Source organism: Maniola jurtina, chromosome 15 (assembly GCF_905333055.1).
Source record: "Maniola jurtina chromosome 15, ilManJurt1.1, whole genome shotgun sequence".
Taxonomy (NCBI): Eukaryota; Metazoa; Arthropoda; class Insecta; order Lepidoptera; family Nymphalidae; genus Maniola; species Maniola jurtina.
The window spans coordinates 10295623-10312430 of NC_060043.1; the positions used below are offsets into that span (position 1 = coordinate 10295623).

The window sequence follows — 16808 nt, forward strand, 5'->3', positions numbered from 1 at the left end:
ATGTCAGACTTTATTACAACTCATTAACTTACATTTGTTAGGCCGCTTAACATAAAAACAAAACAACGTCCGAAATCCAATTATCGAGTCCAAGTGCCAGTATATTAATTTGTCTACATAATTTTACTACGAACGTCACTAGGTACTTAGGGCTTGTAGACCTTTTCAACTGTAGCGGGTTGGTGTGCTGCGGTGTAGGCAAGACCACGAAGAATCAGCTCTGGGATTGGTGGAGGGACTGGGAGGTGGCTACCCTGTAAAGAGAAAAAAAAACACGAGTTATGGTAAAACTCCGAAATTTTATATAAATCTAGCCCTTTCCCATGTTAGTTGGGGCCGGCTGTCCTAACCATAATATTTCTCAAACTTCATTGAGAAATATTATTTGGGTTGTTTTAAGGTCGTTCATTATTGCTGACATCCAGCTTAGTCGAGGTGTTCCCCGTCGACTGGGACCAAGTGTTACATTTGCGCTTATACTAGGTGATGCGCTGACTTAGCGTCTAACACCGGATGATAACCACCGAGGTTGGTTAGTTCTACATCGCTGCTTCACAGGATGATATTATATTATAATAATATATATATTTTATTTTATATTTTTATTTTATAAATATATATATTTATTTTATAATTAATATATTTTCGTGGAAAACCTTCAATGGATTAAAAAATAAGGTCGGTGACTATCATTCAGTGTCATACACTGAGTTCGAGAGAGCGCGTCACCCCGCTGATCATGTGATTCTCGGTTATGGTAAAACTTCGATGGTGATTTGACAATTGTGAATTCTTTTCTTAAAAGTATGATAAGATATAGACGAAAAACGAAAAAAAAACACTTTTTGTGCATAGACACCACTCTTTTTTTACTGTTTTATATTAATTTAAGGGAGTACTTACACTGGCTACGTATCCTTGCTCGCCGGCGACGTATGTGGTCTCCACAGGAGTGCCATCGGGGGAGATGTATCTGAAGGATCCCCTGACTTCAAGAGCGGGCTCGTCCTGAGAGAATAAACCATAAAAATAACAGTAAAGACACTCATAGAACACATTTCATTTCTTTAGTAATCTTCTTTTTAGGGTTCCGTACCTCAAAAGGAAAAACGGAACCTTTATAGAATCACTTCGTCGTCTGTCTGTCTGTCATATCTGTCAAGAAACCTATAGGGTACTTCCCGTTGACCTAGAATCATGAAATTTGGCAGGTAGGTAAGTCTTATAGCACAAGTACAGGAATATATCTGAAATACGCTGTGGTTACATCATTAAAAAAAAAATTAAAACGTATTTCAATTTTCAAAGTAAGATAACTATAGCAAGTGGGGAAAGGACTTTACCTATACATTCTGAAACTGATTTTTTATTTATTCTTATGTATAATACTTTTTGATTTATCGTGCAAAATGTTGGAAAAATACCCGAGTACGGAACCCTCAGTGCGCGAGTCTGACTCGCACTTAGCCAGTTTTTTTAATGAGGTTTTTCTGTATCATTTAAGTAAAGACTACCAAACTTACAGCAGAGCTCACTCTCTTCATAACACCGTCAGCCTGGGCGACGATGCCGTTGCCTGCTTCGTAGAAGTACTGGAAGGCACCCTCGGGGCTGAGCTCGTAGCCTGACTTGACGATGGGGACCTCGTAGTCGTCAGATCTGACGATGTGGGACACGTCAGCGGCGGCGCAGGCCATGGCGACGGCGAGAATGACTAGGAATTTCTAAAAAAAAAGAAGTAGAAGAAAAGTAGAAGAAGATAAGATAAAGATAAATTTATTTGGCTCAGAAACAAATGTAACATAAACGTAACAAAACACATTTAGTTATAATGGTAAACATTACTGCATGTGCACCTGTTTCCTGAACTAGTAAAAACTGTGTCTCGGAAAACAGGGCTTCCAAAACGGAGAATACAAAACAAAGTAAAGCACAAAGTAAGATAAAGATTTTTTGTGAGTGCTTTGGCACCCGTACTAGGAAAACCTGTGTTACGGGCACCGCAAAGAAGAAGAAGGGTCTCGTCGACTCATGGCCAAAATTAAAATCAATCTATCTGTGATTTGTCGATAAATTACTTAGCAATGTTGTTATTCGTCAAAAGTCTTTTCTTCCAGATTTCTGTTAAAATATTCGGTTTCAAAGTTACGCGGTCTTAAAAATTTTCATACAAATTTTGGAGCCCCTGTAATTTTAAAACTACATATTTTTAGAAAAATCTAAAACACCACAGACACAGATATTAGATTCTAGAATATGTCTGCAAAATTTCATGGACTTTGGTTGCTTAATATTCAAATGAAATTGGAACTACGATTGTATGAAACGAGTGGAAACGAGTGACGGAGAGAGCCCTGTTAAAGATAGATTGAGCATTAATTTTGGCCGTCAATCGATAGCCAACAAGAGATGGATAGCCTGCGACTGTTTTGATGTCATCTATCCACCACTATCTACTTAAAGTGGGTCTTTCAACACGTCCTTCTGCAAGAAGTAGTTTTTAAGTTATCGTCCAATTTTTTTTCTAAATTTTTTGATGATAGCACAAAAACTGCTTTTTGCTTTTTAGATAAAGGACTGCACTTTTCACTGTCTGGTCGTTTTGAGCAACTTGGTACTTATTTCAGGGACGAAACTTTAAATGTTTAAAATCACACTAATTTTAAGCTCTTTAATTTGAACTACAGTCACATATAATTATAAACAAACAGGTTACAACTTGGTGATTACTTTAAAATGACACGTATGTGCCAAAGAAATATTCTAAGTATATGAACGTATCTTAAGTTATCTCCACATTTTTTTTACATGTTATATTCAATGATACATCCTGAATATTTCTCTTTAAAAGAAAGCTTCCTAAAACTATCGTCACTAAACTTATCACTTTTCTAACTTTTTCTGATCACTTTTAATCTTTGTTGAATAAAGCTCTCTTACCATATTGTTGTAAGTGGGTTATGGAGCTGATTTAGCGTCAGTCTGGCTAATGATAGCGACACTAGACTTTATATAGGGTAATTTCCTAAACAGAGCACTGAATTTATTATTTTCTCGTTATGAGTGAATTTGTCGTGTCTGGGAAAAGAATAAATTAGCTGCAGATGTAGCATGAAATTTAGTTTTTTCATTCATTCATCATATCAACCAATAGACGTCCATAGCTGGACATAGACAGGTCTCTTGTAAGGATTTCAACACGCCATATTTTTGTCTGTTTAACTTTTACTGAATCTAATGTACAAATTTGAATGCATAAATCCGTGAACTTTATCATTTGCCATTCTGATTTTTTAGTCTTTGGCGACAAAAATGTAGTATTATTATCAGTACATGTGATATTTGTCTAAATGTATGCAAGACGAGTCGGCGAGCGTGAATCCCAGGTTTTAGTCGATGATTCAAGGTCGAGTAATCCTGAATCTATGCGAGGCGCATAATAATTAAAATCTACTACAATGTTTGAACATTCTGACCTTTATGACTATAGAAAACGCTAAACGTTAATATCTACGGTGTTTTAGCCTGTGATTTTTTATGACGATAAACATACGACAGCGCTTGAATTTAAACTCACCTAATGACCTAATTGTTAGATAGTTTAACCTAAGATGGATATACTAAACCACAGGGTGTGTTATATTTACGAGTACCAGGGTTTTATTTTCCCACGTGGTAAGTATGAAGCGGTAATAGCCTAGTGGTTAAGACGTCGGTCTCCTATTTAAGGGGCCGGAAATTTGATCTTGAGCCTCTAACTTTTCGGAGCTTGGTGTGCTTTAGGCCATTAAATATCACTTGAAAAAAAAAACATCGCGAAGAAACCTGCCTGTCTGAGAGTTCTCCACGATGTTCTCAAAGGTGTGTGAAGTCTAAGAATCCGCTCTTGGCCAGCGTAGTGGACTATGACTAGAAGATGCCCATTCACTCTTGCCTAGAAGTAAGTTATAGGTACGCGTGGGCGGAAATACCTACGGACTGTGGAAGGGCATTCATAAGCGGTCCGCACAAAACACAAAAACAGAACGTAATTTTACTTAGCTACATAACTTGTGAAGTACGTACCATAGAGTAGGATGTATATAGATACGTACAACTATGTAGTAAGGGGGCAATAGGCCATTTCATGGTCGAACGGTCCAGGGCTGTTTTGATCTGGTAACTAATTAAAATCTGATATTAAAACTATGCTCCATTGATCTGTCTTAGCATGATATAATGGTCAGGATGTCGTTGCTTACTTACATACGAATGCCGTGGATGGATGAACTGTAGCTGCAGTGTCGTTGGCATTGATTAAATGACCACATGTTCACGACAGCCATTGAACAGAATTGTTTAATGTTATGAATGAAACCACCATACAAGGTCGTGTGACGTCTGAAGGGACCCTTAACTACTTCCTATAGTACACGACAGGTCGGGATGTTAATCGGGGAGGGGACTACCCGCACACCCGCACAGGCCCCCCGCTTACCCGGTGCGAGATAATGCGGGTGACGTGCGGGTGTGCCGCATTGCCATCTCAACCTGTCGCGTACTATAGTTCAAATGCTAAAATTATTCAGAGTCAATGTCAAAAGTCAAAATCATTTATTCAAAGTAGGTACCTACCTATAGGTACTATTGTTTAATTACCGTTAACCGTTTTTATAGGTGTGATACATCGAAGAACGATGTTGTGTATCTTCATCAATCGATCAATATAACTAATTATTATTATTATACCTAACCTACTACAAGAATTTATTAGTTAAAAATTAAAATTATGCTCTAGGCTAAGGTCAACAATATTTTATGCATTTGTTATTTCGATTAACTTTTAAATATCAAATACCTACAGGTTCTGTAGTTTCAAGAATGGTAAATTAAGGATTTTGGGAGGTCGGAGGCTCGATTAGGTAAACATCATTCGCTTAGCCGTGAAGGAAAACACCTCATGAGAAAACCTGTATGCCTGAGGATTTTCCATGATGCTTTATTTGAAAGCATCATGCAAAATCCTACCTAAAAAAACTATATTAAAATCGGTTCATTCGTTTGGGCGCTACGAGGTCACAGACGGATACACACGTCAAACTTATAACATCCCTCTTTTTTGGTCGGGGGTTAAAAATACCGAAAATCCTAGTGTGTGAAGTCTACCAATCGTTGATAAGATACCTACTTAGTGAGTCAGAACTTTCTTTTAGTGTAAGAGATATCTACTGTACTTACACTAAACAAAATGTATAAAACAAAATTAATACTCTCGTATAAGAACAATATAATATTTTTTCTAAGTAAATAAACGTTAAGAAAATGTAGGTAAGTATATTTTGCCAATTAAATAATGGATAGCAGATGATATACAAGGTCGTACGGATACTAAGTGAAGTAATAAAAAAAGCTATTTAAATAATCACCTTTGAGAGAAAACATTTAGATAAACCTGTTAATAGCACATTTATTTCCTTTTTTTACGATTAGCTACTTATCACTCAGTGGCAGACGATTTTGAAAGGTTAGACTCCGTTTACATGACGACACGTACTATCGCTATCATCAGCATCATCTCAAACCATGACTGGTCCACGCACTTGCCCCTCTCAGAATGAAAAGGGTTCAGGCATAGTCTACTACGTCACACATCTTTGAGAACATTTAAAATAGAACTCTCAGACATGCAGGTTTCCTCACAAGGTTTTTTCAAGTAATAACTACTTGCTTAAAATGAACATAACTCTGAAATGTTAGTGGTGCTTGCTCGAGATCGAACTACCGACCTCCCGAATAGTAGGCAGACCTTTTAAACACTAAGCTCTTATGGCTCTAGCTGATAAGTATATCTACAAACATAATGTTCTTTAATTACTTATTAGATATTCTATTATTTTTCAAATTTTGTATTCTGTACAGCGGTATTACCATACTTTATAAATTGATGCTCAGGAAAATGACCACGATCGTTAAACCTGATTTTAAGTAAAGCTGGCATGTATTACTTACAAACTATACAAATATAATATGTTTGTATTTAAACAAATATGTATATGAAATATTTTAGATAGCCAAACGTCAAAATACTAAAACGGATCCTATGAACTTATCTTCTTGAAAGTAGATTATCTTAATATTACCTATGTAGAAAAGTCAAGTCGCAATGTAAACGTTCTCTTCATGGCAGGACGTGCTTCGTCCGCTTGTCTACAAAAAACCAGAGTGAAAAAACTGACAGGCTAAGGAAAAAACATTTCGGAAGATATAATATTTGTAATGTCGTTATATACAGGCTAAGCTTCGAAAAGCATTAATGGGGACATACACTTTTGACATTTTAATATAAGTAATAATTTATTAATTCTATCTAGCTATTTGGGAATCGCAAAAAGTAGTAGATAGATACCTATTCCAGGCTAGAATAATAAATCCATGTATTTCGGAGTACATACAAGTAGATTAATTACATCGTGAAAAAAGATCATGAAAAATATGGGAATTAGTCACACAAATAATTTGATTTATCAGTTACAACCTAAATAAAATTATACCTACCTAGGTATATCTCTGAAATAAGTAAATATTTGTAGATTTTTCCAACTCTGAAGATAACATTATATTTCTAATGTGCCGGCCACACAGGCCGCGTATGCGTCGTGAAAGCGTAGACGTAGTGCGTACCATTGCGTTGTAATGTATGGAACTGTATGAGACATGGCATACCGCTTGCGTTGCGTGAACGTTCGCGTAGACGTAATGCGTGCAATTATGTCTACGGATTCACGCGCGTCACTATGCACGTGTCACGTGTACGTGCTTGGCGTGAATCGGCTTTTAGGGTTGTTTTTTCAATCATTGGATACCTAATTAACTAAGCAACTTTTACAGATTTTCCTATTAATTATTATCAGTATAAATATCTATTTTATGTGTTTAGCATTATTTTACTGTATTCTTGATAAAAGAATCACACTTTAAAAAATGAAAATTAGATCAGACCATAAAATTCTGATAATATCAAGACTCCTGTTTATTAGTAAATTATTGTAAAATTAAGAATGAATTAACTGACATCAAATTGCTATAATAACCCCATACCATAATATGGACCCATTTATTCCACGGATACGTAGGAAGCGACGTACATCCAGAAGCTTAAATCAAAGATAATTAGGTACCTATCTAATCGAAAAGTCATGGTCAAAAATATTTAAAACTTGCCTAACTAGTATATCTTATAGACTATACCTATCCTAGACCTAGCATTTAAAATCTTAGATGATATTTTAATAGCGTAGAATAAGTAGATAAGTACCTTCTTAAGTACCTAGGTATCTACCTGCCTACCTATTTTCTCTTTTTTTTCAGTCATTCTTTAATAAAAATAATATTATCGAGTTAATTTAATTAACATTCGTCCCTAGGTAATATTAATCCAATTCAAAATCGTGTGATATTATTTTGTATTTATATTTCCTAATGAATTCGATTTCTTTAAGTATTATACTCATTTAAAACCTCAGTTCACTAGGGGCATCAACTAGCGCCAGTAGTAGGGTTGTCAAAAATGTTAATGCATTTTGGGTATAGGTAATATTGTATTGAAATAATATGTTTTCAACCATTACCAACCCAGTATCAACACGGGTTTCCTCTCAGAATGGGAAGTTTTTAGGACAAAGTCTATCACGTTCGGTAAGTGTGGATTGGCGGAATTCAAAGACCTTTGAGAGTAATAAGGTGAACTCTCAGGCATGCATGTTTCCTCACGATGCTTTCCTTCACCTTAAAAGCAAGTGGTATTTAATTGGTTAAAATAATATCAAATAACATTAAAACAATTGGAAGCACCTGTGCAATACTTGAATTTAACTCACAGTTGAATAAGTTTGAATAACAATCTTTTCTATAATATTCTAAGCGTAAAGTTATTTTAAAATTGTTTTGAATCGTTAGAAATGTAATGAAACTACTTATTTAATTTTTTAGTGAAAGTAGTTTAATAAAATCGATAATTGCTATTGCGATCGATATTCGATCTCATAATATTATTATGATCTCTTGCTAGGAGGCCAACAACAGTAAAGTATAAATACGTGTATTATGAAGGTTTTTATTTTGCAAACTCAGAACGTATCCACTAGTCAGATAAGTTTGTATTTATCGGACTTGTACTCGTCGTCGTACACAGAAAAAACGATAAAATAAAATTTTAACCATCGGCTGGTGACAACCCTGTGCAATAAGGAAAGTGAGTCTTCTCAAGGTGACCCACTGTATTATAATTATAGCTAAGTAGGTATTGCCTCGCGGGTCACAGAGATCGTTGAAGAGCCATTATTGTGTCAAATCCGGGGTCGGCACAATGGCGTGATCGTTTGACCATTACAAAGCAGATATCTTAGCTCTAGAGCATTAGTTCCCAAAGTGGTCCAGGTGGACCCCCAGGGGTCCACGGGAGACTTGACAGGGGTCTATGTACGTTGGCGGGACAAAAAAATGGGGGTTCACAATTCGTAATCGGGGGTCCACGATTGTGAAGAACTAAAATGTATGCTTGACTTCACCTATCAATATAGGCAGATAATATTTTAAGAAGCTCAGCGACTGTTACTTTCAAAAACTTGCATATACCATATTTATTTTTAACATTCACTCACAGCGCAACCAGTTAGTTAATTAACCAATCAATTTTCACTTTTTTTTTCGAAAACTATTAATTCGTGTTCGTGGTTGGACCTCAGACTCAAAAATTTCCATAGACTTTAGATCTCATCTTCAAGTGTTGAGTTTTGGGAACATTATAGTAGAACTGTAGCTGCAGGAGGTCCTCCGGAACTAGTTAAATTTTTAAACTGGTCTTTGAAAAAAAAAAGTTTGGGAACCTCTGTTCTAGAGCAATAATAATATTATGTAGTTATTAATACGTTGTTTCTTCTTAGTAAGTACATCTACATAGGCTGCACTAAAAGTATCGGGAATGGAATATTTCCACTGTCCCTGTCATATTAAAATCTTTTTAATTGAAAACTCCTTGGTTTTAAAAATCGAATTCCATTTATTTATTTAAAAAAAGATTCTCGGTCTTTTCACAATGTCTTGTCAAACTTGTTTAGTCGTTGAGAAAATGGAATTGACTCGAGAAAATTCTAGAGCGATGATTTATTATGACTTTCGAAGTGGTTTAACACAAAAATAGTGTGTTGACCGGATGATTTCTGCATTTGGTGATGAAGCCCCATCCAAAACCACAATCTATCGCTGGTTTGCTGAATTTCAACGTGGACGTGTCAAGCTCAGTGATGATCCCCGTCAAGGTCGTCCAAAAACTGCAGTCACCCAAGAAAACGTTGATGCTGTGCGTAAGCTGATTGAGGAAGATCGACATGTGACATACCGCGAAATTCAGGCAACTTTAGACATTGGCATGAGTCAAATACAAATATTCTTGCATGAACAATTAGGTGTAAAAAAGTTGTTTTCCCGATGGATACCGCATTTGCTCTGTGAAGAGCAAAAAGCGGGTCGCGTTACTTGGTGCGTCAGAACTCTCGAAAGATTCCACGCAGGATCCTCAAATGCTGTATACAACATCGTATCAGGTGACGAATCCTGGATATACGCGTACGAACCCGAAACAAAAAACCAGTCACGAGTTTGGGTGTTCGAAAATGAGTTAAAGCCAACAAAAATTGTTCGTTCACGAAGTGTTGCAAAAAAAATGGTGGCCACGTTTGTCTCCAAAACCGGCCATGTTGCGACTATTCCTCTTGAGGGACAAAGAACGGTTAATGCTGAATGGTATGCTAGCATTTGTTTGCCACAGGTCGTTTCTGAACTCCGTAAAGAGAACTGCAACCGCCGCATCATCCTCCATCACGACAATGCGAGTTCTCACACCGCGCACAGAACAAAAGAGTTTTTAGAGCAAGAAAACATAGAATTATTAGACCATCCGCCGTACAGCCCCGACCTAAGCCCTAATGATTTCTGTACTTTCCCTAAAATAAAGAATACATTGCGTGGTCAGAGATTTTCATCACCTGAAGAAGCTGTGGACGCCTACAAAACGGCCATTTGAAGACCCCAACTTCCGAATGGAATGGTTGCTTCAATGATTGGTTCCATCGTATGGAAAAATGTGTCAAATTTCGCGGAGAATACTTCGAAAAGCAATAAATACATTTTTATATAGTAATGTTGTGTCACTTCCTTGATTCCCGAAATTTTCAGTGCCGCCCTCGTATGATAGACTTTTGCTTAGCCGGAGCCTGATAGAATATACGAAACAAAGTATAGACCAATGGAAGATATACGTTAATAGTGTGGGAATTTCAAAAATTCCGGCCTTATTTCTAGAAGTGGAATGTCTACATTGTTAAATAAAGGGAACTTCAGGGCAAAATTTCAGCTGTCTAGGGTCAAGGACTTAGATGATTTTCATAATATATAGTAATATTTTGTAAGATGAAAAACCCACTAGCCATTTGCCCAATGCCTAGGTAAGTACGAGGTGGGCAGACGATATTAAAAGAGTCGCAGGGAGTTCGAAAAACATAATGGCGAATAAAATAAAATGCCCACAATCAAAATGCTTTAAAAACATGCTGGCAATCGCAAGTCCAGCGTGTATTAGTAAAGGTCAGGGCAGTAAGTAGGTAGCTATCTGTGATATCGTTGTATCAAACCTTACACAGTCAAAATGGTTTAAAATGTTGGCGTAAATGAAATTTTATACATATTTATGAGAAAAAACATATAACGCGCCTCCAAAAAAGACAATTTATGAACACACTTAGCTGAGAGAGCGGCTTATTTAGCGAATAATTCATGAACTGCTCCGCATTAGTACGAAATATTAAAACACATATTTTACTCTCTACTTACACCATTTTATATTGCGGCTTATTAAAAAATCGTGCTGGACTCCCACACGAAAAGTTCCGTAGCGTAGGTACCATCCTACAAAACATAACATACCTAATCAGTACCTACTGAATTAAAAAAAGACAAGTGAAAATTTAAAATTTATATTACCCCCGACAAGTGAAGGTTAAAGTAACTAGAAAAGAGGTGACAGCTTTCAAACGGCTGAACCGATTTTCTTGGATTATAGCTAAGAACACTCTCGATCAAGCAACCTTTCAAACAAAAAAAAACTAAATTAAAATCGGTTCAGTCGTTTAGGCGCTACGATGCCACAGACAGATACACACGTCAAACTTATAACACCCATCTTTTTGGGTCGGGGGTTAAAAATTAAATTTTTATGGCGGCCATTTTGAAATTCACCTATATTATGACTTTCCTTACAGCCTGGGATTTATATAAGTACAGGCGGGAAGAATAAATGATTACTAAATGATGTCGCGACTTCGTCCGTGTTATTTTCCATTTTTTTTAAACCTGTGGAAACTCTTAGTTTTCCGAGATGAAAAGCAGCACATGTACGTCTCTGTAGCAAATATATTATGATGCCCGCAATTCGACTAGGTGGATTCAGGTTTTCAAAAATTCCGTGGGAACGCTTTGATTTTACGAGATAAAATGTTGCTTAGTAGGTATGTATGTCCGTCCACCCGGGAATACAAGCTATCAGATTTGCCTTTCGTCAAAATCGGTTAAGCGGTGGGCCGTGAAAAGTTAGCAGACAGACAGACAGACACCTTTTCAAATTAATTAGTATGGAGTATAATTACCTACTGCTAAGCTCTGAAACAGAAACTTTGAAAATTCACGTTACACGAGCTGTCCCTAAAATTTTAATCACACAAGTTAAGCTAATTTAGGCAAAATTTGTTTGTGACTTCAGCAAAATTAGTCACAGGCGAAGGGCGACATGAGTTGTAAACAATTCATTTAGGATATTAAAACAAAAGAAGTTCTTTTGCTTCCGGAAGGAGGTTTTTTTTTTAGCTCCATGCTAATTTACCTACACTAATAGAGTAGGTATTAGGTATAAGTCCATGCACTAATATTATAAAGAGCTAAGTTGTTTATAGCAAATAAAAGGTTGTTTATAGTTAATTTGTTTTTAGGAAGTATCTTCCAGGCATCGACAAGGTCTGCATCCATACGTAGTCGAAATTCCTCGAACACGTACGAAACGATTTGCTTCCTCTTTCCTAATTCGAACCGCTAGGATATGGAACGCCCTTCCGGCGTCAGTTTTCCCTTCCACCTATAATATGGGTATCTTCAAGTCAAGAGTGAATAGGCAACTTCTAGGCAAGCGCGCTCCATCTTAGGCTGCATCATCGCTTGCTAGCAGGTCTGATTGCAGCCAAGCGCTAGTCTATATAATTTAAAAAAAAAAAAAAAAGTAATCTCGGGAACTACAGAACCGATAGGCCCAATAGTTTAGGCACTACGGTGGAACACACAGAATTTGGATAGAAACATTCATACATACATAGACTGCTAAAATCATAACCCTTCCTTTTGGCTTTGTCGCAGTCGAGTAATAAGCTTGTCTTACATATTTATGGCTTGACTACAATAATATTATACCTGATAGAAAGTGCTCTATTGCTTATCACTCTTTCTTTGAAGATACAAGACACAAGAAACAACCGCTAGGCTAATGAGAACCTAAACTTGCTTATTTTCCGCGTAGGCCTAATCCCATCTTTGGGATAGAGAATAGGACACTCTTTAGCCTTCCGATTCTCTGTACGATTGCTAAACTGTGTTCCCAGTCATACTCCGAAGTTAATCTCAGTGTAATCTCCACCGAGAGCTGTCGCCGCGTCGTATCAACTAATATAAAGTTTACTTTGTATTTCACCCGTCACGAAGAATTCTTATGTTATTTGTTTTAGAGTAATATTGCTTGGGGGTGGGTGTCTTTCTTCTTATGCTGGGACTACACTAAAGTTAATGCCTCGCCAATTCATAAAACAATATAGTTAAAAGTACCTAATTAAAAAGGTTTTATTATTTGTTACATGTTGTCATTCCGTCAAAATTCGTAGGCTTCTATTCAAATACTGGTTTTGGCCTTATATTTTTAATTTTTATTATTTGTTGTTAAAGCAGCAATAGCTGCAACTACACATTCTGTGAAATTTTAACTTTCTACCTAAAACGGTTCAAAAGATACAGGCCGCAGACAGACAGACAGCGGAGGCTTTGTAATAGGGCTTTGTAATATAAATTAATAAACAATTAAATTGATGAAGGAGATTTTAACTTGTTGTGAATTTTTCATAATTTGAGGAAAATTCTAAGATTAATTTTAAATTAAAACTCCTTTACATTGGAGACAATTTATATCAAATAAACCCGTATTACCTAATAAGGTTAGGTTTTTATTATTTTTCTAACCTAACGACATTATGAACGCTATTACAACCAAAATAGCGCTTTAAGTTGTGTTTACACCGACGTTTAATGCCCAATTAAGGCTTAATATACTTATGGACCCCAAAATAGGTCCCCCGTTCACTTAGGTAGACGTTGCTTGGCTATCGCAACTATAGTTCAGTCCGCCTCAATGTTGGAGCCAGACCACACAAAAAAAGTATACACGTAATCAATCGTCCAAAGGTTTAATCCAAGTGAACGTTTGAAACGGAAATCGCTCCGAATAGCCAATCCTGTCTTTGAAACGGGAGATTTTTCCCCCAATTTGCATTTGAACGGGTCCTTAATGAGTGAAAAGATCGACTCTCAATTTTGCCCTCATATTAAATTTGTTTCGGGTGCGAATTTGTTGATATCGTTTTGATTTTATCGTCTAGAAATCTTCAAATAAATTTTCTTCTTATAAAGATTTTTAATTACTTAAAATCTATTGTGTAATACCGGTGTTACAAAGTTCGGAATGCCGTTCCTACCGAGAATAACCAGTAAGAAACTCGGCGGTTGCTCTTTTCAAGTATTCAATTTACAATAATATGCCATACTGTACCTATACAAGCAATTGCAGCGCCGTGTAGGTATTGCTGGAGCGAGTCAAATCCAAGCTTTTTTGTCATTTACATAATCTTCGATTGTATGATAAGCTTTAGTCATTATTAGGAAGGATTATTATCTTTAAAAAAAATATTGAGCCGGTGAGCCATTTCATGATCATCAAGATAAAAAAGAGCTAAATAAAAATTTATTTAGCTCAATTGCAGAATCACAAAAAAAAAACAGGAATAAAAATAAAGATACAATTAAACTTAAATATTAATTAAACTTAAAACTAGAAAATACTATTAAACTATTGTTGTGTCTGTGAGCTAAAAGGGCTCTGCCTCAGCAAGATGCTGCAGTATTTGGCTACTGCAGCGCTGATTTTCAGGCAGAGCCCTGGTGTCACGGGTGATGATCATGAAAGCTTTTCTCTAAATAAATAATAAGTATAGCTAGCTATAGGTACCTACTATATACCTGATTTTGTATCACTGATTTCTTTCAGACAGATCCTTTGAACACATAAATTGATAGAGAAGTCTTATTTCGTGAACTCAGACACCAATTTCATTCGAGATAAGGAACTTTATTATCGAGGTTTAAGGTTTAAAATGCAAATGTAGCGTATAAAAGCGGCTCTGTCTCGTAACAAAGCCATTCAAGTTCATTAGGCATGCGTTGGGGGATCGTTTGGGAACCTCCGTCCCCGAAGCGTATATAAAACTGCTTATTGAGCGAAATAATTGCCGTAATCAGTTTGAGCGGATTTTAGGTACCTACTTGATTTTTCGTTTTAAAGTATACGACAGGTTGAGATGGCAATCGGGATATGAGGCTGCATCTCAACCAGCTAGACTAACACCGCTACTAATGCAGTTGAACGCGCGTGTATTTTATTAATTTGCGCTTTTAGCACGCAAAAAACATGGCCAAGTGCGAGTCAGACTCGTGCACCGAGGGTTCCATACTCGGGTATTTTTTTCATTCTGCACGATAAATCAAAAACTATTATGCATAAAAATAAATAATTTTTCATGTGATACTCCACTTAGTATAGTTACCTTACTTTGAAAATTGAAAACAACTATGTATATAGTAATTAATTATCTGTTTATGCACACATTTTAATGTTTTTTTTTTTTGTGATATAACCACAAATTCTCGATTCTCAGATTTTTTCCTTTACTTGTGCTATATGACCTACCTATCTGCCAAATTTAATGATTCTAGGTCAAGGGAAGTACCCTATAGGTTTTCTTGACACACACGACAGAAAGACAAACAACAAAGCGATCCTATAAGGGTTCCTTTTTTCCTTTTGAGGTACGGAACCATAAAAAGCTTCAAAAAATTATATTTCACAACTGCGAACGTAAGCGGCCAAATCGGAAATTGATTCAAAAATTGTATTCGTACATTTTAATGCGCAGCCGAATGCGGCGTAGCGCGAAATGGAAATCTTTTTGGATTTCTCACCGCCTAACCGGAATGCAATATCGAAACACACTTTTTTAAATCGCAGCTCGGCGATATTGCGTTCCTTACAGCTAAGGTGCTTAGATATGCATTTAATAAATGGTTTGCTTGCTATTAGTTTTGCACGATATTTCAGTCCTTATTTATTTATAGTAGCTGCATCACTTGCATGAATGCAGCTTATCTTTTCTCTCAAATTGACGCCATTGTGCCTAAATCTGTTGTACAGTAAGCTTAGGGACGGACCGTGTGTTTGTGGGCCCCTGGGATTAATAATAACTAATCGGGGGCCTGCCTAATTAATCAAGTAATTGCTATTTTTAACCCCCAACCCAAAAAGAGGGGTGTTATAAGTTTGACGTGTGTATCTGTGTATCTGTCTGTGGCATCGTAGCTCCTAAACGAATGAACCGATTTTAATTTAGTTTTTTTTTTTGTTTGAAAGGTGGCTTGATTGAGAGTGTTCTTAGCTATAATCAAAGAAAATCGGTTCATCCGTTTGAAAGTTATCAGCTCTTTTCTAGTTTTCTTATAGAGAGAGGTTTTTGTGTCGGGGGTTTTTTTAAGTTTTGAGTTATGTCAAAAAACTTTTCGATAATGATGATAGTAGGTAAACGACACGCCGAATAGATGCATGAAGCCCATTCGACTGAATGACTGCGTTTGTGAGAAAATAAACGGCTATATTATTGTAATATACTTACTAATAATATACTATACTTAGTACTGTAGGAGAGAAGAGCGTAATAGCGAGAAAATGGAACCAAAATCAGCTTCGGAAGATCCCCCGTTTTATTTGATTTGTCCTTATAGCGGCACTAGAATTAAAGTTCTAGGAAAATTTCAACTCTTTACTCATTATGGTTCATGTGATAAAGCCCGCTGCCAGACAGACGGACGGCCGGTCACCGAAGGGTTAGTACTTATTTCGGGTAAGGAACCCTAAAAATGCTGCACTGATTGAACTGAACTGAATACGCCAAATCTACAGCATCGGTGGGCAACAGGCGGACAGTGGACGATCGAATCTTGTACTACATCGGCTAGTGAACGAATAAATTAAAAAGTTTAACATTTGCACATTTTGCATGATGACATGCACTTTGGCAGGATTACAAATTTCGCATTTGCTGTCCGTGAACCAAACTGGCTTTAGGGTCTAGACCGTCGCGTCGGTGTAATTTTTCGCATTTTTAGGGTTCCGTACCTAAAAAGGAAAAACGGAACCCTTATAGGATCACTTTGTTGTCTGTCTGTCTGTCTGACTCGCATTTGGCCGGTTTTTTTCTGGACCTCGATAAAAAATTTCGGACCGCACTTAAAATTACTTGCCGACCCATGATCTAGAGTGTTTTAAACATGCCTATTTTTCTGCATCTATTTTTCGCTGCCGCTGTCGCTCTTACCAAAAAACAGTGGCCCAATGGTTGGTTTTTAAGAAACAGAGCACG

The 16808-nt window shown here is 36.7% G+C and overlaps 1 protein-coding gene across 3 annotated transcripts in view; it reads right to left on the reverse strand.

Moving 5' to 3' along the window:
* LOC123872867 (larval cuticle protein LCP-17-like) overlaps positions 1-16808 on the reverse strand; it is an 18142-nt gene continuing 1334 nt past the window's right edge. The window contains exons 1-4 of one of the 3 annotated variants that reach the window (XM_045917464.1): positions 10867-10941; positions 1524-1724; positions 904-1008; positions 1-254 (exon numbers count right to left, since the gene is read on the reverse strand). In XM_045917464.1, coding sequence (XP_045773420.1) covers positions 147-254; positions 904-1008; positions 1524-1697 — 387 coding nt within the window. In that variant the 5' untranslated portion in view covers positions 1698-1724; positions 10867-10941 and the 3' untranslated portion in view covers positions 1-146. Of the gene's footprint in view, positions 255-903; positions 1009-1523; positions 1725-2940; positions 2970-10866; positions 10942-16808 lie in introns of those variants that run through there. The other 2 variants (XM_045917463.1, XM_045917465.1) reach the window with 2 other exon arrangements.